General features: G+C 39.5%; 1 protein-coding gene across 1 annotated transcript in view; it reads right to left on the bottom strand.

Annotated features, from left to right (window-relative positions):
• The window catches only part of LOC149257224 (putative E3 ubiquitin-protein ligase ARI7), a 36,357-nt gene that overhangs the window by 3,781 nt on the left and 9,910 nt on the right, over positions 1–22,666 (bottom strand). Inside the window, exons 3-11 of the mRNA XM_089413764.1 lie at positions 3,737–3,845; positions 3,430–3,520; positions 2,969–3,141; positions 2,489–2,593; positions 2,258–2,346; positions 1,190–1,297; positions 733–823; positions 492–581; positions 247–294 (exon numbers count right to left, since the gene is read on the bottom strand). Of these exons, the coding sequence (XP_089269890.1) occupies positions 247–294; positions 492–581; positions 733–823; positions 1,190–1,297; positions 2,258–2,346; positions 2,489–2,593; positions 2,969–3,141; positions 3,430–3,520; positions 3,737–3,845 (904 nt within the window). The remainder of the gene's footprint in view (positions 1–246; positions 295–491; positions 582–732; positions 824–1,189; positions 1,298–2,257; positions 2,347–2,488; positions 2,594–2,968; positions 3,142–3,429; positions 3,521–3,736; positions 3,846–22,666) is intronic.

Raw genomic sequence — 22,666 nt, 5'->3', positions numbered from 1 at the left:
CTTTTAGCTTTAGTGGCTGAGCTTTTGAAGGATGTGCAATTTAAGCACAGGTAATAATGACAACCATATAAACAGTGGACCAAACTGACACCTAAATTTTGAAAACAGCATTGAATGTGCATTGTTGCTCTGTATTTCCTATTGTAGCTTTCTAAAGCTATATTTTATCCATCCATACTCTACAGCAAGCTATGATTACTAGAATATAACATAATCCAATGTGCCATGATTGCATAAAACACATACCTGTACAGCTTGCATTTGCTGCAGATCTAACAGTGCCTTTGCCCTAGACTGTTATAAAAATGCATTCGAGCATATGTTAGAATTCACACTGAAAATAATAGCCTCCTAGACATGATGAATTGATATATTGCAGCAAAAAAAAGACATGCTGGAATTTATGAATAAAAAATGTGGAGCAATTTAAGAATAAAAAAATTAAGCTACTTCACGAAATACAATCTATAATAAAAACAGATGAAATTTACTGATTCATTTGTCGCCCATCGCTCATAATAATGGGTGTATCTCTCCAAGGAATTTTTGGCCATCTCTCTTCTCCGTTCTGACTCATCATACTGGATAACAGAATATGGCATTTAGCATTAGCAGAATCAATCATATAATGAATGATGAATTTCAAATTCCACAGGCTTTATTCATGTGGTGTAGGAAAACACAAGAAGAATGACAACAAAAATACAAGTACAATGATCAAAAGAAACATACAACTCCTTCCTGTTTTGCAGTTTCATATCGATTGCATGCATAAAAACCACCTGTGCGTTCACCATGCTCTGACCAAGCACCAAGGCATAGCCTGCAGTGGCATAGTAAACATTTATTATGTAATATGAAGTTTATTTTTATTACATAAACCAATACAAAATATATGCCCTTGGTCCATCTAGGTAAAACCTTAGCATGGGTTTGATTGAATATACAGCTGTGTTCATCCACCAGATAAATGCATTCACTAACCACATAAAAATGACAAAAACATAGACTCCCCAGAGAAAATTTCCAGTAAAACATAACAAAGGCAACTATGATTAAAATGGAAAAGATCCCAATATGAGACAACGTGAGTGATTTCATAATTATTTCCAAAACATGATAGATGCAAAAGAACAAAATATGATTAACAAAAGCTTCTAATGCCAAAAATGCTTCAGCATTTACTTACCAGCAAAATTCGAATTTACATGGAGGTGTACAAGTAATATGCATACAGCCTTGATTTTTCTCAATTGGCCGTTTACACTTTGGGCAAGGCTTTGAATTTGCCAATATCCTGAGAAAACACCATGCTTTTAGAAAAATATCTTGTAATAAGAACAAGACAAGTTATCAAACAAAAGACAAGCTTACTTGCATAACCAATCAGGAGTATCAGTCTAAATAAAGAACTAAAAACATACATATTTCAGAGAAATAAGCAAAACTAAAAGAGAGAATATGTGCGTAAGCAAAACTAAAAGAGGAATTGGTCGTTTACACTTTAGGCAAGGCTTTGAATTTGCCAATATCCTGAGGAAACACCATGCTTTTAAAAAAAAATCTTGTAATAAGAACAAGACAAGTTATCAAACAAAAGACAAGCTTACTTGCATAACCAATCAGGAGTATCAGTCTAAATAAAGAACTAAAAACATACATATTTCAGAGAAATAAGCAAAACTAAAAGAGGGCATGTGAGTAAGCAAAACTAAAAGAGGGCACGTGAGTAAGAACACCTTCTAATCCAATTATAGTAATCTGGGAATGTAATTGCTTACCTTCCAATCCAAATTGAATAAATATTTTTCTAAGCAAGCAATAAATAATCTGGGTAAGTGTAACAGTTGATACTAGCAGTCAACTTCTCTGTAAATACATATGAATGGTTCATGCTCACCTCAATAGATTTTTCCTCTGGGAAACCACTCATAAGTATCTTGCAGGCAGTCACATGAGAAAAATATACAAGACCTAGCAGCAATGTAAATAATCCTAAATGACCCCAATCAGCCAGGAAGGTAGTCAATTATTTAACTCAGGCAATGGAAACATCTGAATGATCTTAGTTCAATAAAAAAAAAAAATCTCTCAGACACATAATTCAACATATACAATGCCAAAAAGCACAGGTTTCCAGAGGCCAATAAAACATGACATAAATAGAATCAGAAATCATAGTGCTGACGCCAGAAATGAGAAGCGAATGGACAAGACAGGAATAAAAGACAACTACCATTAAATATCCTTTACTTACCAGTTCATGTTCTCTGATTCTGCACTGTTCTTCAAGATCCACTTTTCAACTGTTTCACAGTCTACTGGGCGGTGAGCTTCCTCACAGCACTGTATTTAATTCAATCAAAAATCAGTATATGTGTTTGCTTTCATGTAAGTAAATTTAACTATAACAAAAGCAACTTTGCTAGAAAACAAAGGTTTGTCACCAAAATTATCAAAAAAAAAAAACGGGATAAAAGAAACTTACATTCCAGCAAAAGTTATGTGTGCATTTGCAGCTAACATCATAAGGGCCACTTCCCATAACAAAGTCCACACCATACTCACAGCCAGGAGCTGGACACCACTTGGTCTACAAACAAAGCCAATTTACTAATTCTCAAGGAATTCCCCCAAGTCAATCATTCTACCAACTACTGTAAAAGATCTCAATTCGTAAATGAACTCACAAATTAAAAACAGCATATGAAACCCAACAAAATGAAAATCTAAAACTGGTTCCAGAAAAACGAGACTAGTAAGAATTGAATGTCACTCTCAAAGAGAACTGATGAGCATATTTGCATATTCGCAATGATCTCTTTCTCTATCAAATGATGCCAAAAAAGAGAAAGAAAAGACATTACAGGAAATCATTTAGAGAGAAATAATTATTTAGCTAATTAAAATTAGGAACAAACTGGATGACAGCTTAATCAACCTACAAGGACAAGGAAAAGAAGCAAACCTTTCTATTGTCCTCAACATATGATCTCAAAAGATACCGTGTATACTTTGTTCTATCTTCATCAGATACTAAAGAAAGGACCATATCTTCACCCACAGCAGCACTACATGACGGGTCTGGACATCGTAAAGTAAGGCATCCAGGACCATCATTTACTGAAGTATGAATGTAGCCTGCATATGACACATAATTTGGCTCAACCCTTTCTACTTTGCATGAAATTTCATGAATTCACACATTGGTTACAAAAGTGTCAACTGAAACATTTATCCATACAACAGTATTAAAGGGCTAACTTTCACTTCTGCATTCTGACCTATCTTAAAAAAATAAACCTATAATTCATGCATCCCCATTATCTACAATCATATAATGCTATGTAATACCTGATACTTCTATGCTCATAGTTGCTAAAATTTAAGAAGCACAAATCTAACCAGTCTATTCATTTGAGTACTGACCTATCCAACACGCATTACAAAAGTGATGGCCACAAGCAGCCGCCTTCATTCTGCTACGGGGGAAAAAATCGAAGCATATCCCACATAGCAACTGCCAGAATTGGATCATAGTCAAAAAACCATGACAATGGAAATCAGAAAATACTTACGTAGCATTAAGTCAGATTATTCATACACTACCCAACTTTTTTTCTTTTTCCATCGGAAATATCTTTATATGCCATATAATCAAATTATAATGCAATGCCCCAGTACATATTTTTCATTGTAAAATATAAAAAGGGCATTTAAGCCACAGATGATTTACCTCCTTTTCATATTGTCTAACCACCACAACAGGCTTTTCCAACAACCCCACCTCTGCTCTAACCTTCTCCTCGTTTGCAAACCATTCATCATTGACCTTACTAACACTCCTGCAAAAAATACCAATGCATGTTGGAGGCCATGTATGGATAAACTCAATGATAGCCATATGACAAAAAAAAATATCCACGACAATTAGAAAAATCTAGTTTGATGGGAAAGAAAACAAGAAGCATACAATCATATAAAAAGGAATGAGTTACAAAGTAACCCCAGATATCATAACTAACTTATTATCTAAACTTTCTTAACGACAGACTCAACAAGAAAAACAGGCGTGAATGTATTTCAGCACACGCACAGGAAAATAAAATAATATCAACACCTTGTCTTATCCCTAATGATCCCTCCCCTCAGCAATCGGCCAGCAGTCTGATTCAGGACTACCTAGTTTCGAACAGAGAAAAGGAGCCAAGGGTCAGAGAAACTTAAACATGTCTTCCTCTGAGAATCGGAAGTCCGATAGAATCTACTTCACTCTTGATGAAGCCCGAACAAAGAAGTTATGCATCAATCCTCGCATACCATGCGTGCGGAACCTACTTCAGCCCATAAAGGGCATTTTTCAACCTGCATACATGAGTCTCTCTCACATTCACCTCAAAGCCTTGAGGCCACTCAATATACACCTCTTCCTCAATCACCCCATTAAGGAGGGCAATCTTCCCATTCATCTGATGTATCCTCCACTTCATCTCTGAAGCAATAGATATGACCACCTCAACAAATGCATTCATGGCAACAGAAGCAAATGTCTCCTTATAGACCACTCCCTCCTTTTGGGAGAACCCTTACACCACGTAAAAGGGGTTACAATAAAAAGAGGTTCTATCTTTGGCGACAAGGTAGATAAGGACATCATTCCATGGCTGCTTGATACTAGGTTCTCTACAAGCATGCATACAAAAGATTCTAGGGCAGTAGATAAGATAACGTAGGACAAGATAATTATATTAATGTCCAACGAATGACCACATTGTCATAGGGAAAATTTTGAGACATTGTCCACAGAGCAGAGAGGAATTCAAAACAAGGAAGGCGATAGGAAACCAAAAGTCAAGAGGAAACAGAAAAAGAAGCAAATTGGGCAACACGAAGACTCATTTTTCCCAAGAATGACTACCAAATCTCCTTGGTTAATTTTTTTTCCTTTTTTCAATATTTTCGTCCAAGTCCTTGAACAGTTCCCGAAGGAAAAGAAACATGGTTGTCCCAACTCCCACTCGAGGAGTGGTCAATGTTGGTGGTGCTTGTAACATTTTTTGTATATTATTTGTTACCTCCTATACTGCATCAAAGTAACTCTTGTGATTTTCATCCCATATTATAAAATGCAGCATCATACCCATCAAAATTTTGATGAATTAAGGGTACACACCTTTCTTTGCTTGAAGATGATGCTATCATTTGGTTGCTTGTTATTAGATTTTGTAGCTTGGATAGGCGTTCTAGTCTTGAGAAGTGTCATTGAAGCTAAGAGCACAATTATCTCCAAGCCCAGAAAAATTCTCTATGGAAAAATATCTTAATTAGATTATTAACAAGTTTTTAATACTTTTCCTAAATCCAAGTTAGGAAAAAAGGCAAATTAATCAATATTAATTGAGATAAATCGATAAAGTGTTTGATGAAGTCAAGATAATTTTGCCATCGATCGGGATTATATCTTGGTTGTTGAATTCAACGAGAGATTATAAGAGGAAACCGATGGGCATCTTCGAGACACAACTAGTTGAGGCGTGATGATACCGTGGGGTTTGACACCAACGAGGGTTTCAACAATGATTGATCAAGAAGACATTTTATGGAGCATATTTGTCATCTGAGAGTCTTCCAACTTATGAGTTTCATAGGGAGATTCTGTAAGGGACAAGTTGCTTTTAAGAGGGTCAATTTTCTCCACTTGTACAAATTACCAGAAGGACGTCAATTTGCCAGGAGGAGTGCAAATTGCCAGAGAGAGGTTGATTTGTCTGAGAGGCTGATTTACAAGAAGGTCGAATTGCCAAAGGTGGCCGATTTGCCAATGGAAACCGAATTTGTTTCTCCAAAAGTGCAAGTTTCCAGTGGAGGCCAAATTCCTTTAGGTCACATGTGTGGGCCTTGTTTGTGTTGTACGGGAGGTTTGAGTTGCTTCCAGAGGGTCGAATTTATTTGTCCGAGTGAAAATCATTTTTTGTCAAAGCTTTGCCATTTTCCGGCAAGTAGTTGTAATTTCAATTATGAAGAAATAATAAAACCCTCATCTACAAAATTGGTTTTCCCATGTTGGGGTTTTTCCGAGGACATTTGTCCAAAAACATTAGTGACCATTTTGTGTGTGGTTTTCTCAGTTCTTGTGTTTTTGGTGAATATTGCAGTAGCGTTTTTATTCAGTGTTTACAGTAGATATTTTTGCTTCAAAAAATTACTGCAATAAGTTCTAGATCTAGAATTTTCACACTTGCTTTCCTTGGTTGGAGGAGAGTTGTTTCTCCCATTGTGAGGATTATCACTTATATGTGTCTTGGTGTTGTGTGCTTCGTATATTGCTCATGTCTAGATAGTACTAGTTGCATACATGGCTCTAGCCCCAGAAGGGGTTGGATGGTGATGATACTTAGATGATGATATGACTTTTGTAGTGGACCAACATAGTGATTGTTTATAGATTGATAGGCGACCTGGTATGATTCTAGCGCATGGTGTTATTTGTTTGTCACTGAGAGGGGGTGTTCCACATTTTCTAGTCACCACATGACTAGACCTAGATGTTGTTAATATGGGACCCTCATTATTGTATTATGGAATTAGCCACATGCTTATCTCCTTGGGCTCACATTGATAGCACATATGTGAAAGCTAGTAAGCAATATTTTATAAGCAATTTTCTTTGCTTATTCTACAAGTTGATCGAGTTATGGGCTAGTTGTTTGCACCTTTGGGCTCACAAAAATGTTATGAGGATGTGATATCACTTTAGGGGCACACATTTCAATGCATTTTAATGTTGATGGGATCGTCCCCTTACCTCTTTTAATGTCTAATTGATGTCCATACGATGGAGTCGTCTCACTTATGACGGGCTTTGGTTGCAACTTACAAATTTATGGAAGCCATTTAATGGAGCGACTTATCATGGGGCACCCTTCTAATTACATGTGCATGCATGTCATGGTCAATTCTTATTGGATAATTTTATGAAGATATTTGAAGCACTTGTCAAAGTCAATTGACCACTTAGATGAGAGGTTGATCTAATCTAACAATATTAGTGGAGGTTGTTGCATAACAAGCTTCATTATTTGATTATTGTTGACTTGTCACATGGAGTTGGTTACATGAGAACATTATTGTATTGTTTTCCTTGGATGTTTTTTTATTTCTTCTTGAAGAAGAAAGTAGATCTCAACAACAATTGCTACTTTCAGTAATGAAGTTGTTGAAAATATTATTTTATTGTTATTCCTTGGAGAACAAATAGATCTAGAAAAACAAGTACTTCGTTATTGTTAAGCAGATAAGAGTTGAAATATAAGGGTTTGTTTTCTTCATTTGATATATGGTTGGATTTGGGAGAAATCTCTTGTTTGGGTACCAGAGGAGAAGTGGTTCCCTAAGGCTTTGATCTTTGGCCTAGGGAAAAGTGTCCAAATTTATTTTTTACTTTTCTCCTAAAGTGACTTTATAAGTGGTAAAGTCAATTTAATTTAAAAGTGACTTTATAAGTGGTAAAGTTACATTCTAATTTAAAAGTGACTTTATAAGTGGTAAAGGTACATTCTAATCTAAACGTGACTTTATTAAAGTCAATGAAGAATTAGAAAGTGACACAGGAGGTTGACGAAATGGGGTGGTAGTCTGGAATTCCACTATTGCTTAGCTTTAGAGCCAATCAACTGCGCACTAACAGATTCTGTACGTGGATTTTCCCCCCAAGGGTCCCGCTTATCTGACCAATCACTGTTGATCCCTCGTTGACTTCTCCTTATATCAAGCGCTTCAATCCGCGCCCTTGATCTCACTTCTCCAAATCCAACGAATATCGCGTCGTCCGCTCACCAACTAACCCGAACGATCTCCACTGTCAATGTGACCCGTGCAATCTCACGCAGATTCTTGCACGGCCGATATCAAGTCCAGACCGCACAAGAAAAGTGGTTTTCCCGTGCTACGTGTCAACCGCTAAGGTTAATCGCGTGAACTTGGAACAATACCATTTACCTCTTCTTAAGCACACAAGATACCATTTACCACTTGGGAATACTGCCCACGTGCTTAATACATAACTTTAAGAAACACGGTTTAATAGAGGTTTAGCTTAATCTCAGAATAAAGCCTTAATGCTAATTGACAGCAATTAACAATAAAACACATAAACGGAAATTAATACCTGATTAGGGTCCAGAACGCCGATACACAACTACAAATGAATTTCTGCACCAAAACAGTGCGTCCACACCACACTTCAATCATTTATTCAACAAAATGGAAATTACAGAGTCATGGCCCTCTCGGATAGATTACAACAGTTTGTTTGATCTTTGTTTCAATCTCAAACCCTATCTCTCACTCAAACTCCCACTTACTCACTCTATTCTCAATCATCTAATCTCTCTGTCATTACATTCTTTCCTCTTTTATGAATCAAATCCTATCCTAACTGCATTGACAACTCAATCTCTATTTTTATCAACTCAACCATTAAATCCCTATTCTCAAGCTCTGATACACACCTATACTAACAACTTATCTCATATTCTAAAAATAATACAATATTCTAAAAATAATACAATATTCTAATTATTACAATAATTAGAGTAAAGATAATTTTCGAGAGATCCAACCCTCTCTACTAAGAATTGATTTTGACCACTCAAGTCCATGAAACTCATCTCTTGTTAGCCACAACATGTGAACATACAATCACATTGCTGGCTAAGTCCAGATGCTCCTGCATCAGACTCCCGGGGAAGAAAAGAATCCTTCATCAAACTTTCAGGTTTTACTCGATACTTCTGTAATTCTGCTGTTGTTATCTAACTAGCATCCTCCACTGGTTGTCCCTTCCATTTGACTAGATACTGAAAATAAACCTGTCCTCTGGTTGGAGAAAAGAGTTTCCACCTCTTTCTTGACTGTCTTTGGCATTTGTTCTTCCAAATTTAAAGTTTGAACTTCATTTATTGCAGGTTCTTTCTGTAGCTCGGACTCTGTCTCCTTGTATGGATAGGTGATATTCCAATCCCTTCTGGCAATTCAGTTTCATAAACATTAGTTGAAAACTTCCTCACAATTATGCATGGTCCTATCTTTTTCATCTTTAGTTTATTGTAAGTCCCAACAGGAAGTCTTTCTTTTCTCAAGTATACCATCACTAGATCTCCCACTTGGAATTCTTTTTCTCTCCTCTTCATATCAGCTCTCTGTTTGTATTTGTCACTGCTTCCCTGCAATCCATCTTTGACATCTTCTTGTAGTCTCCGCATTTGCTCTGCAAACTCTTCAGCTTTTGCACTTCTTGTCTCTTGTTTACCCAAATTTCTGAGTTCGTACACACCTCTTGGATTCATTCCAAAAACAATCTGAAATGGACTCATCCCAGTGCTTCGGTTTGGAGTGTCCTTATAAGCAAACTCAGCTTGAGCAAGTGCTAAATCCCACTGCTTAGGATTGTTATACACTAAACTTCTCAATATGTTTCCCAAGCCTCTGTTTACCTCTTCGGTCTATCCATCTGTTTGAGGATGATACGCTGAACTGAAACTAAGGTTTGCACCTAATTTCTTCCAAAGAGTTCTCCAGAAATGCCCAACAAACTTTGTATCCCTATCAAACACAATACTTACAGGCAATCCATGTAACCTTACAACCTCTGGAAAAAACAAATTAGCAATATGTGTTGCATCACTAGTCTTTTTACATGCAATGAAATGTGCCCTTTTGGAAAATCTATCTACCACAACATAAATGAAATCATTCCCTCTTTGAGTTCTAGGTAACCCCAAAACAAAGTCCATACTAATTACATCGCATGGTCGGTCTGGTATTGGCAATGGCTAGTACAATCATGTATTTTGGTTCAAATCCTACAACACCAACTCTTAATTCTTATACAATGAAATTTACCCTGCTCAAAGCATCAGCAACTTTGTTCAACTTACCACTTGTGTGTTTTATCACAAAAGTAAAACTCTGTAAAAACTCTACCCACTTGGCATGTTTCTGGTTCAATTTTTGCTGGTTGTTTATGAACTATAATGCATGATTGTCAAAATACAATACAAACTCCTTTGGTAGCAAATAATGTCTCCATTTTTTTAAAGCTTGCACAATAGCATAAAATTCTTTATCATAAGAAGAATACTTCTTCTTAGCTTCATTTAGTTTCTCACTAAAGTAGGCTATTGGTCTCTGTTCCTGACTCAAAACTGCTCCAATTGCAACTCCACTAGCATCAGTTTCAACTTGAAAAACTTTTCCAAAATCAAGTAAAGCTAAAACTGGTTTCTCTGTAATTTTCTTCTTCAGCAACTTAAAATTTCAGTCTGCTGCTTTTGTCCACTTGAATGGTTGATTAGTCTCTTTGATTGTTTCAATAATTGGTGCACAAATCTGACTAAAACTTCTGATAAATTTTCTATAAAAACTTGCAAGACCATGAAAGCTTCTTACCTCAAATATGTTTCTTGGAGTAGGCCAGTTCCAAATTGCTTGGACTTTCTCTGGATCCATTTTCAAACCTTCTTTAGAAACTACAAATCCCAAATAGATTAATTCTTCTTTCATGAAACTACATTTCTTCAGATTTATCAACAGTTTCTCTTTCTGCAGAGTTCTTAAAACCAACTTAAGATGCTCCAGATGTTCTTCTTTGCTTCTACTGAAAACTAGAATATCATCAAGATAAACAATGACAAACTTGCCTGCATATTCCTTCAAGACTTCATTCATTAATCTCATGAATGTGCTAGGTGCATTAGTGAGTCCAAAAGGCATCACTAACCATTCATACAACCCACTATTTGTTTTAAATGCAGTCTTCCATTCATCTCCTTCTCTAATCCTTATTTGATGATATCCACTCTTCAGATCTATTTTAGAAAAATACTTTGACCCACTTAAACAATCCATCAAATCATCCATGCGTGGTAAAGGAAATCTATACCTGATAGTAATCTTGTTTATGGCTCTGGAATCTGTACACATACGTCATTCACCACCTTTCTTTGGACTGAGTACTGTTGGTACAGCACATGGACTAAGACTCTCTATGATTAATCCCTTATCCAACAGTTCATGTACTTGTCTTCCAACTTCTGCATTTTCTTGAGGAGTTAACCTGTATGCTGCTTTATTTGGCAAACTTGCTCTAGGTATTAGATCAATATGATGACTAATACTCTTGATGGGTGGTAATGCATTTGGCAACTCATCCACAATAATATCAACAAAATCATTCAACAGAGTTTTGATTTCTTCAGATAAATCATCTAAGTTTGTGGAAGTTAAAATTACCTTAGGTCTCCTTATGACAGCAAAATGCATCTGTTCATCCTTCTTGACTTCTTGCAGCAATTCTTTCCCACTCATCAACATAACACTGTTTCCAGGCACTTCTTTGCCTGCTTCATCCTTCAATGGCAGCAATGTGTGTTTATTTCCATCCTTCTCCAGAGTGTAAGTATTTCTTCTCCCATCATGAATAGCTTTCTGATCAAACTGCCAAGGTCTTCCCAGCAACACATGGCATACATCCATAGGCATTACATCACACAACATCACATCCTTATAAATACCAATTTGTATCTCTACCTTGCATTGTTCTATCACAATAAGCTAATGTCGTTTTTGCAGCCATGATACTTTGTAAGAAGTAGGGTGTATTGTTTTCACTAGTCCTAACTTGTCCACCATTTCTGTAGAAACAAGGTTATCAATGCTTCCACTATCAATTATCACTTTACAGCATTTTCCTTTGGACTTACATGTAGTTTTGAATAAACTCTTTCTCTGAGCTGGTTCTCCTGTCTCTTTCTCTGCCTTAAGCAATACCCTTTTCAACAAGGATTCTCCTACTTCAGGTGATTCTTCCTTGTTTGCAATTTGAAGTTTTTATTCCCTTGCCTCAGCCACATTCACATTCTTCTGATTTGTTACTTTATTATGAGGACAGTCCCATGATCCATGTCCCCATTCTCCACATGTGTAACACCGAATTTCTCTTCCTCGGCCTCTTCCTCTAGGTGCAAATCTTCCTCTACTAAATTCTCTTCTCTGTGGTGGTCTACTACTTGAACCTCCTGTTTCACCCTGAGGGTGTTGAAATCTTGATCTAGTAGTTCCTCTACCTCTCGCTGAACTTTTTCCTCTATTCCCTGATTTTGCTTTCTCAACATCTTTTACTGCTTGATAGGCGTCTTCAATTGCCTTCCCACTCAGCAAGCTGATTTCATCCTGTAGGTCATATCTCAACCCATTTATGTATCTAGCTACCTTTTCTACATCATCCTCTGCATGTCCTGCTCTAATGCTCAGCTTATCAAACTCTTCTGTGTATTCTTTGACAGTGATTCCTTTTTGCCTCAAATTTCTTAACTGTCTGAAAAGATTTAACTGATAATATTTTGGCATAAATTTGGCTTTCAATCTACTTACCATTTTATCCCATTGTTTAATCATGGGCTTCCCTTTTCTTGCTATGGATGTTTGTAGTTCATCCCACCAGATAGCTACATGACCCTTCAATCTGGTAACTGCAAATTTCACCTTCTTTTTATCATCAACCTCCTCATAGTCAAAATACTTGTCTAATGCACTGATTTAGTCCATCAATTCTTCTACATTGAGATTCCCATCATACAAAAAGGTATTTCCACCTTTGGTCTTCCACTTGCCTTGGCCAATATCTTGAGAACATCGCAGCTTCACTTTCATCCTCTTGTTCTTCCTTAGAAGATTCTTCTGCAGCACTAGCATCTCTTTCATCAGGTGCTCTCCTTTGAGCAGTCTCCATTGTCTCCATCCTTGTATGCAGATTTCGGATCTCATCCAACAGAACTGCATTTGCTAAAGGTCTCCCCCGACCTATGCCTCCTTCTCTCCTCAGTGGCATGTTTATTGTAGCAAAACTTAATCTTTGTGCTCTGATACCAAAAATGACACAGGAGGTTCACGAAATGGGGTGGTAGTCTGGAATTCAACTACCGGTTAGCTTTAGAGCCAATCAACTACGTACTAACAAATTTTGTACGTGGATTTTCCCCCTGAGGGTCCCGCTTATCTGACCAATCACTGTCGCTCCCTCGTTGACTTCAATCCGCGCCATTGATCTCACTTCTCCAGATCCAACGAATATCGCGTTGTAGGCTCACCAACTAACCTGGACGATCTCCACCGTCGACGTGACCCGTCCAATCAAACCGCTGTTGCGCAATCTCGTGCAAATCTTGCACGACCGATATTAGGTCGAGAGCGTGCGAGAAAAGTGGCTTTCCCGTGATACATGTCGACCACTAAAGTTAATCGCGCGAACTTGTAACAATACCATTTACCTCTTCTTAAGCGCGCGAGATACCGTTTACCACTTGGGAATACTACGCACGTGCTTAATACATCACTTTAAGAAACACGGTTTAATAGAGGTTTAACTTAATCTCGTAATAAAGCCTTAATGCTAATTGACAACGATTAACAATAAAACACAAAAACAGAAATTAATACCTGATTAGGGTCCAAAACACCAATATACATCTACAAATGAATTTCTACACCAAAACAGTACGTCCACACCACACTTTAATCATTTATTCAACAAAATGGAAATTATAGAGTCTTGGCCCTCTCAGCTTGATTACAACAGTTTGTCTGACCTATGTTTCAATCTCAAACCCTATCTCTTACTCAAACTCTCGCTTACTCACTCTATTATCGATCATCTAATCTCTCTGTCATTGCATTCTTTCCTCTTTTATGAATCAAATCCTATCCTAACTGCATTGACAACTCAATCTCTATTTTTATCAACTCAACCATTAAATCCCTATTCTCAAGCTCTGATACACACTTATACTAACAACTTGTCTCCTATTCTAAAAATAATACAACATTCTAATTATTTCAATAATTGGAGTAAAGATAATTTTCGAGAGATCCAACCCTCTTTACTAAGAATTGATTTTGAACACTCAAGTCCATGAAACTCATCTCTTGTTAGCCACAACATGTGAACATACAATCACATTGTTAGCGAAGTCCGGATGCTCCTGCATCAAAAAGTGAAAAAGCGTCTATGGAAATAAAAGGCTAAGTGGGTCTTTATTTAAGTGGGTAAATTAAAAAATAGAAAGTGAGAATTAAATGCACATTTATTCTCATCCCTAGATCTAAATGAATCTCAGCCATTAGATCTTAGGGTAACCCAAAAAGTCATTTAGAGAATAAAAGAAGACGAGAAGAGGAAAAGATCAATTCATTCTTTCATAAGCATTTGAGAGAAAGAGAAGAGAGCAACGAGAAAATTTCTGAGCAGTGAGAAAGTGAAGGAGAGCAACAAGAAGACATTTCAACAAATTTGGGCAGCTACATTTATTGGCACGCATCCCAAGGCAAAACCATACAGAAGGAGAAAGGCACAGATAATGAGAAAGAGGCACAACACAGAAATCGAGGAAGAGGGACAACAACAAGGGCATGAATTTTGAGGCAGATTTGGGCATGAATTTCGAAGCAATCATACTGTTGAAATTCGTATTGTTTGTACAGTCTGTACAACAAGTCCTGGGCACGTTTTTCGAGGTTGGTCGTACAACATTTAATGTTGTTTTATTGCTGGAAAATTTATGTTTTGGTCGTTCGCTAATTGGCATGATTTTCAAAGTGGATTTCAAACACGAAAATCAAGATAAGTTGTAATTTGTGGTTGCTAGAATTTTTATTGTGTATTTCAATTTTTCTGTAAAAGCATTTTCAGAAATAAAGAAGAGCTCTCAAACTGGTTTTCCCCAAAGAGTTGTAGGGGGTTTTTCCAAGGTCAAATTGACCAAAAATCACAGTGTTATTTTCTATGAGTGGCTGTCATAATTTTGTGGTGTTTTATTTCTGCAATTTCAGCAGTTGTGAAATCTCTAAATTTGTGTTTTCAGAAAATATTGTCATTTCTAAATTTTAGAATTTTTATCATGCTTGGATTTAAAACTAAATGCATGGAGTGATAAGGAAAACTAATAACCGAAGTAGGGGTTGAAATTTCTTTGTGACATCAAAGCTTGGTTGGTTGATAAGTGCAGTTTGGAACAGAAAAGTGCAGTTTGGGATAGCGAAGTCAAAATTACAGCGAGCTGATTTTTACACAGAAACCTTTACCACAAATTTGAAAATTTCAGTTTGGTAGGATAGCGACACATGTCTTTGGGTTTGAGAGTTGAAGAGAGGTTGGAGGGGCAGAACAACTACAATGCATGGAAGAAAAGAATCCAAAGCATCCTTGAGGAAGCAGAAGTCTGGGGCATTATGGTAAATACCACACAAAATCCAGTAGTAGTACCTGCTGACCCTATACAGTTGGCAAAGTTTAACAAAAAGAATGCTAAGGCAAAAAGATTGATTCTTGAAGGAATCAAAGACCATGTCATTCCTCATGTGAGAGGAAAGACTTATGCACATGAAATGTGGACAGCCTTGACCAGTCTTTACCAGAGCTCAAATGAAAACAGAAAAATGGTCCTAAAGGAGACACTGAAGGCCATTAAAATGGCTAAGGCTGACAGTGCTACAGCATACCTCACAAAGAACACTTCAATAAAAGATGAGATGGCAACCGTAGGTGAGATCATTGCACCCACTGAATTGGCGAGGATTGCTTTGAATGGTCTTCCCAAGACTTGGGAGAATTTTGTGGATGGCATTGTTGCACGAAAAAACCTTCCAGATTGGGAGAGGTTGTAGGATGATTACATTCAGAATGAGATTAGAAAGAACCATCTTGGGGCAGCCAAATAGGTGGAGGAGGATGACAATATGGCATTGTTAGCAAGAGGTAAGAAGGGCAGAACAAAGAAACAAGCTTCCAACAGTGGAGGCAAAGGCAAAGGTAAATGCAGGCACACAACAAGGAGAAGGACTTTTCCAAAGTCAAATGTTGGAATTGTCAAAAGTTGGGACACTATGTTGTTGTGTGTCTGGAGAAGAAGAACAAGGGAGGGAAAGACAAACCCATGGCAGCTTCTGCAGAGATAGAGAGCTTCTCAGAGAGCTTTGATCGGGAGTTTGGGTTCATAGCTTGTGAGGCCACTAGTGCAAGATCACCTGCCATACAGGTTAGGAGGGAGTGTGCATTCCCCGCTACTAGCAGAGCATCTTCTAGCATTTGGTATGTTGACAATGGCGCTTCCCGCCACATGACAAGAGTCAGAGAGTACTTCTCAGAGCTTTCAGAGGGTGATATTGTTATGGAGGTAGTAATTGGTGATGACAGCATTGTTAAAGCAGTCGGTGTGGGGACATTGACATTTGATAGGGGACCCAAACCTCTCTTGAAAGTGTCGGATGTTCTATATGTGCCTGGAATGAAGAAGAACCTGATATCCGTCTCAGCACTTTAGGACAGAGGGTATGATGTGTTGTTCAGGAGAGGGCAGGTGCTTATATATCCTAAGGGAACTCCAGTGTCTTTAACTAAAGAGATTGGTGTGCGCCATGCCAAGGTGTACAAGTTCTCATTCCAGCCCCTGATGGCATTGAGTAGTAGCACCCGAGATAGGACCAGCAGCAGATCTAGCAGTTCAAAGTTGTGTGAGATTTGGCACCGCAAGATGGGGCACATGTATCATGGGACCTTGAGTACATTGTGGGAGATCACCTCTGGTGTGCCAGATTTCAGTTCTGATCTCCTTGATGTATGCAGAGGATGTGTTATGGGGAAGTTTGTCAGATCCCCTTTTCCCAGCAGTGACAACAGAGCAACCGAGATCCTTGACTTGATTCATACCGATGTGAGTGGTCGGATGTCTCATGTATCCTTGAGTGGCAATGAGTACTATGTTTTATTCATTGATGACCACTCCAGGAAGACCTGGATTTATTTCTTGAAGACCAAGAGTGAGGTCTTCAAGCGGTTTCAAGAGTTCAAAGCTCTTGTGGAGACCCAGACTAGTAGGAAGATCAAGGTCCTTAGGTCGGACAATGGAGGGGAATATACCCTTGGTGAGTTTGTTGATTTTTGTGCTAAGGAAGGCATTAGAAGGGAGTTCACAGTTCCTTACAACCCCCAGCAGAATAGGGTTGCAAAGAGGAAGAACAAATCCATTGCAGGGGCGGCCAAAGCCATGCTTCATGATCAGAGGTTACCTTTATTTTTGTGGACAGAGGCCTGCAACACCGCTGTGTACTTGCAAAACAAGAGCCCACATCGTACCTTGGGGAATGTGACTCCGAAGGAGGCTTTTTCTGGGAAGAAGTCTGATGTTGGGCACTTTCGTATCTTTGGGCGCCTTACATATTCCTATGTCCCCAAGGAGAATAAGACCAAGCTAGAGCCCACTGTAGACAAGGGTATCTTTGTGGGTTATAGCGAGACTTCAAAAGCTTATCAGATTTATATTCCTGCGCAGAGGAAAGTGGTTGTCAGGCAGGACATGAAGTTCGAGGAGGAGAGAGCTTTCAATAGGTCACAGGAGTTAGAGTATCCGAGTCACCAAACTCTCAAGAGCAGCTGAGTCAGTCACAGGGATCCAGTGGTCAGGGATCAAGAGGTACATCGATTACAATGTCAGGTCCATCAGTGAGCAGTTGCTCTCAGAGTCAAGTGGGTGGTTCTTCAGGCAGCATGCAGGGCAGTGCGCAGAGCAGTTAACAGGGTAGTCCACTAATGGACAATTCACACGATATTTCAGCATCTACAGGCACAGATTCAGGCATGAGGTCAGTTAGCAGGCCTTCATGAGTTCAGGCTTCTGATGATGATGAGGATTCTTTCACTCCGATGGGAGAAGTATGCTCAGGGAAGAGGAAGCCCAAGTGGCTTCAAGATACCTTGTGCAAGGCCACATCAGTTGTTGGGCCAAAGAGACAGGTTAGAGAGAGTAAACCACCTGAGCGGTTCTATAGTTACATGGCATTGGTAACAAGCATTGTTGACTCCGAGCCTTCTAGTTATGAGGAGGCAACCAGCCAGCAAGTCAAGAGAGAAGCTATGATGGATGAGTATTCTTCTATTATGAAGTACGATGTTTGAGAGGTAGTGTCGAGGCCTGAAGGTAAATCAGTTGTTACTTCCAAATGGCTCTACAAGATGAAGCATGTTGCAGATGGCAGCATCGAGAAGTTCAAGGCTCGATTTGTGGCGAGAGGGTTCTCATAGTAAAGGAAGCTGACTATGAAGAGACCTTCGCTCTCGTAGCTCATATACATCTATCCGCTCCATTATATCGATTGCAACAAAGATGGGTTGGAAGATCCACCAGATGGATGTGAAGACCACATTTCTCAATGGCTTCATTCAGGAGGAGGTTTATATTGAGCAGTCGCATGGCTTTGAGGTGCATGGGAAGGAGTCCCATGTATGCGAATTGAAATAAGCACCCTATGGCCTGAAGCGAGCTCCTAGAGCTTGGTACTCTAGGATTGATACATACTTGCAGCAGTTGGGTTTCACAAAGAGTGAGGTTGATCCAAACCTATACTTCATTGTGGTGGGTGAGGAACCTATACTTCATTGTGGTGTTGTATGTTGATGACTTAATCATCAATGGTGCAAAAAGACTCATTGAGCGTTACAAGAGAGATCTTGCTTCAGAGTTTGAGATGAAGGATATCAGCTTGATGCATTATTTTTTGGGATTGGAGGTGTGGCAAGGGGAGGGGCATTTCTTCCTGGGACAATGGATGTACATTGTGGGTATTCTTAGCAGATTTCACATGGAGGACTACAAACCCATGTCTACACCTATGATCACTAACTGGAAGAAGCTTCACGCTTCTGATTCCGAGTTGGTGGATCCTACTCTATATAGACCGTTGATTGGTTGTTTGATGTATTTGATCAACACTCGACCAGATATATGTTTTGCAGTTAACACTATGAGTCAATTCATGTGTGCGCCCAGGAGAGTGCACTAGGTGGCTGCAAAACACATTCTTCGTTACTTGCAAGGGACTGTGGATTTTGGTCTGGATTATAGATAGGGTGATGAAGTGGGACTAGCAGGGTACACGAATTCAGATTGGGTAGGTTGTGCTTTAGATAAAAAGAGTACTTCCGAGTGTTGTTTTGGGTTGGGTTCGACAATTGTGTCGTGGATCAGCCAGAAACAACAGTCAGTGGCATTGGGCTCAGCTGAGGCAGAGTATATGGTTGCTAGTTTGGCTAGTTGTGAGGCCATATGGCTTCGCAAGATGTTGTTTGGTCTATTTGGTCACACATTGAGACCTTCAGTAATTCACTGTGATAATCAGAGTTGCATAAAACTCATGGAGAATCCAATTTTGTAGAAATTTTTGTTTTCCCACCCCAGTTTTCAGTTTCACCTTATTTCTCCCATGTAGTTAAATTCCCTTTCCCATAACCATACATTTAACAAGCTGAAAAGATAAATATTGCTAAAAACACAAATTCTGGAAATTTTACAGATTGCTGGAAATTGCAGAAATAAAAATCAGCAGTAATAAACAGCCATTAAAACACATTTTAACACTGAGATTTTTGGTCAACTTGACCCTGGAAAAACCCCCTACAACTCTTGGAGAGAACCAGTTTGAGAGCTCTTCTTTATTTCTGAAAATTGTCTTTTTCACAGTGAGAAATATTCAGGAAAAAAAAAAAATCAGCAAGCAAATTTACAACTTATCTCTTTTCCCATGCCTCACAGCAAACTGGAAATTACAGCAAACATGACAGCAATAAATGTTGTACGGCCTCCTCGATTTTCGTGCCCACTTTCAGCATTAAATGTTGTTGTACGGCCATCATTAAATGCGCTGTACATACTGCAATAAATGCATTGTACGGCCTGCAATAAATGCGTTGTACGACCCTCGTTTTGCATGCAGAAAAACCAACAAACTGCTCCTCGATTTTTGTGCAAACCACTCCTCAAAAATCGTGCCAAAATCTGCTCAACTGCAGCCTTGGAATGTGTGCCAAGCTGTTGTCTCCTTCTCTTCCCTGCTCAGAAATCTCTCTTGCTCTCTTGCTCTCCTTCTCCCAATCTGCTCATGAAAGAATGAATGACCTTTTCCTCCTTTAATCTAACCCCAAGTGACTTTTGGGTGATCCAAGTGACTTTTGGGTGATCCCTAAATCCAATGGCTGAAATAGATTGAGATCTAAGGTTGAGATTAAATGCTCATTTAAATCTCACTTTTTATTTTTTAATTCACCCCACTTTAATAAAGACCCACTTAGTCATTTATTTCCAAAGTCACTTTTCCTTTCTAATTTTTTCATTGACTTTATAAAAGTCACTTTAAAATTAAACTTAATAACTTTATCACTTAAAATCACTTTTAAATTAGATTTAACTTTATAAAAATTACAAAGTTACTTTAGGAGAAAAATTAAATTCTTTTGGACACTTTTCCCTAGGCCAAAGATCAAAGCCTAAGGGAACCACCTGTCCTCCGGTACCAAATTTCAACACTCCCTCTTACCGAGGAAGGTGTTCCTCACCACACCCATCTTGTCTCTGAAGTAGACATGCTTGCCCCGTGGTAAAGCTTTGGTAAGAATATCTGCAACCTGCTCATCAGTGGAAATATACTCAAGCTTCACAGCTCCCTTCTGTACATAGTCTCTAATGAAATGATATCTGATCCCGATATGCTTTGACCTGTCATGAAACACTGGATTCTCCGTGAGTTTAATGCAACTCTGATTATCACAGTAAATCACTGAAGGTCTCAACGGCTGACCAAATAAGCCAAACAACATCTTGCGAAGCCAGATAGCCTCACAACTAGCTAGACTTGCTGCCATATACTCTGCTTCCGCTGAACTCAGTGCTACTGACTGCTGCTTCCGGTTGAACCATGACACTACTGCTGAACCCAACCCAAAACAGCACCCTGAAGTGCTCTTCCTATCAGAGGCACAACCTGCCCAATCAGAATCAGTGTATCCTGCCAATCTCACTCCATCTCCCTACCTGTAGTCCAGACCATAATCCATTGTCCCCTACAAGTACCGCAAAATGTGTTTTGCAGCCACCCAGTGAACATTCCTAGGCTCACACATAAACTGACTCATCGTGTTGACTGCAAAACAGATATCTGGTCTAGTGTTGACCAAATACATCAAGGAACCAATCAGCTGCCTGTACAATGTGGGATCCACCAACTCGGAATCCGAAGCATGAAGCTTCTTCCAGTTGGTGATCATCGGTGTCGACATGGGTCTACAATCCTCCATGCGGAATCTGCTAAGGATGTCCACAATATACTTCCCCTGCCCCAGGAAGAAATGCCCCTCCTCCTGCCACACCTCCAAGCCCAAAAAGTAATGCATCAAGCCGATGTCCTTCATCTCAAACTCCGTCGCAAGATCTCTCTTGCAGTGCTCTATGAGTCTCTCTGCACCTGTAATGACCAAGTCATCCACATACAACACCAGAATGAGAGGCTCCTCACCTATCACAATAAAGTAAAAGTTAGGATCTGCCTCACTCTTTATGAAACCCAACCCCTGTAAGTATGTATCTATCCTGGAGTACCAAGCTCTGGGAGCTTGCTTCAGGCCATAAAGGGCCTTCTTCAGTCTGCACACATGGGACTCCTTCCCATGCACCTCAAAGCCCTGTGGCTGCTCAATGTACACCTCCTCCTGTATGAAGCCATTGAGAAATGCGGTCTTCACATCCATCTGGTGGATCTTCCAACCCATCTCTGCTGCTATCGATATAATGGAGCGGATCGAAGTATATCGAGCCACGGGAGCGAAGGTCTCCTCATAATCAACTCCCTCTACCTGGGAGAACCCTCTACCCACAAACCTCGCTTTGAATTTCTCAATGTTTCCATCTGCAACATGTTTTACCTTGTAAAGCCATCTGGAAGTAACCACGGATTTGCCCTCAGGCCTCGGCACCACCTCCCAAACATCATTCTTCATGATAGAAGAATACTACTCCTGCATGGCCTCTCTCCAGACCTGCTGGCTAACTACCTCCTCATAGCTAAAAGGCTCAGAGTCAAGGATGCTGGTAACCATTGCCATATAGCTACAAAACCTCTCAGGTGGTCTACTCCCTCTGACTGACCTCTTAGGCTCAGCAACAGATGTGGCATCACTCAAGGTGTCCTGAAGCCACTTGGGCTTCCTCTTCCCTGAGTGCACTTCTCCCATAGGAGAATGAAACTCCTCCTCCCCATCATCATCAGGAGCCTGAACTCCTGATCTGTCTGTTGTCCTCCTGCCTGCACCTAAACCTGTAAAAGCCGAGGTACCGTGTGAACTGTCCATCAGTGGACTCCCTAGTGAACTGCTCTGCAGCTGCCCAGAGCACTACCCCTCTGGCTCGGTGAGCCATTGCTCACTGATGGACCTGACATCCTCATAGATGTACCTCCAGATCCTCCTGATCCCTGCAACTGACTGCTGAGGGTCTGGCTGATCCAGATACTCTAACTCCCATGATCTCCTAAAGGCACTGTCCTCCTCGAACTTCACATCCCGCCTAACAACAACTCTCCTCTGTGCAGGAATGTAAATCCGAAAGGCCTTTGAGGTCTCACTGTAACCCACAAAGATACCCTTCTCTGCGGTGGGCTCTAGTTTGTTCCTCTTCTCCTTGGGTATGTAGGAGTATGTGATGCACCCAAAGATACGAAGATGACCAATATCAGGCTTCTTCCCAAAAAAAGCCTCCTCTGGAGTCATGTGCCCCAAGGCACGATGCGG

Source organism: Pinus tabuliformis, chromosome 6, assembly GCF_031772625.1.
Source record: "Pinus tabuliformis cultivar Carrire ecotype Pingquan chromosome 6, CPIR1, whole genome shotgun sequence".
Lineage (NCBI taxonomy): Eukaryota > Viridiplantae > Streptophyta > Pinopsida > Pinales > Pinaceae > Pinus > Pinus tabuliformis.
Note: the sequence above shows the minus strand (reverse complement) of the source record. Positions and strands in the feature narration are given on the sequence as shown.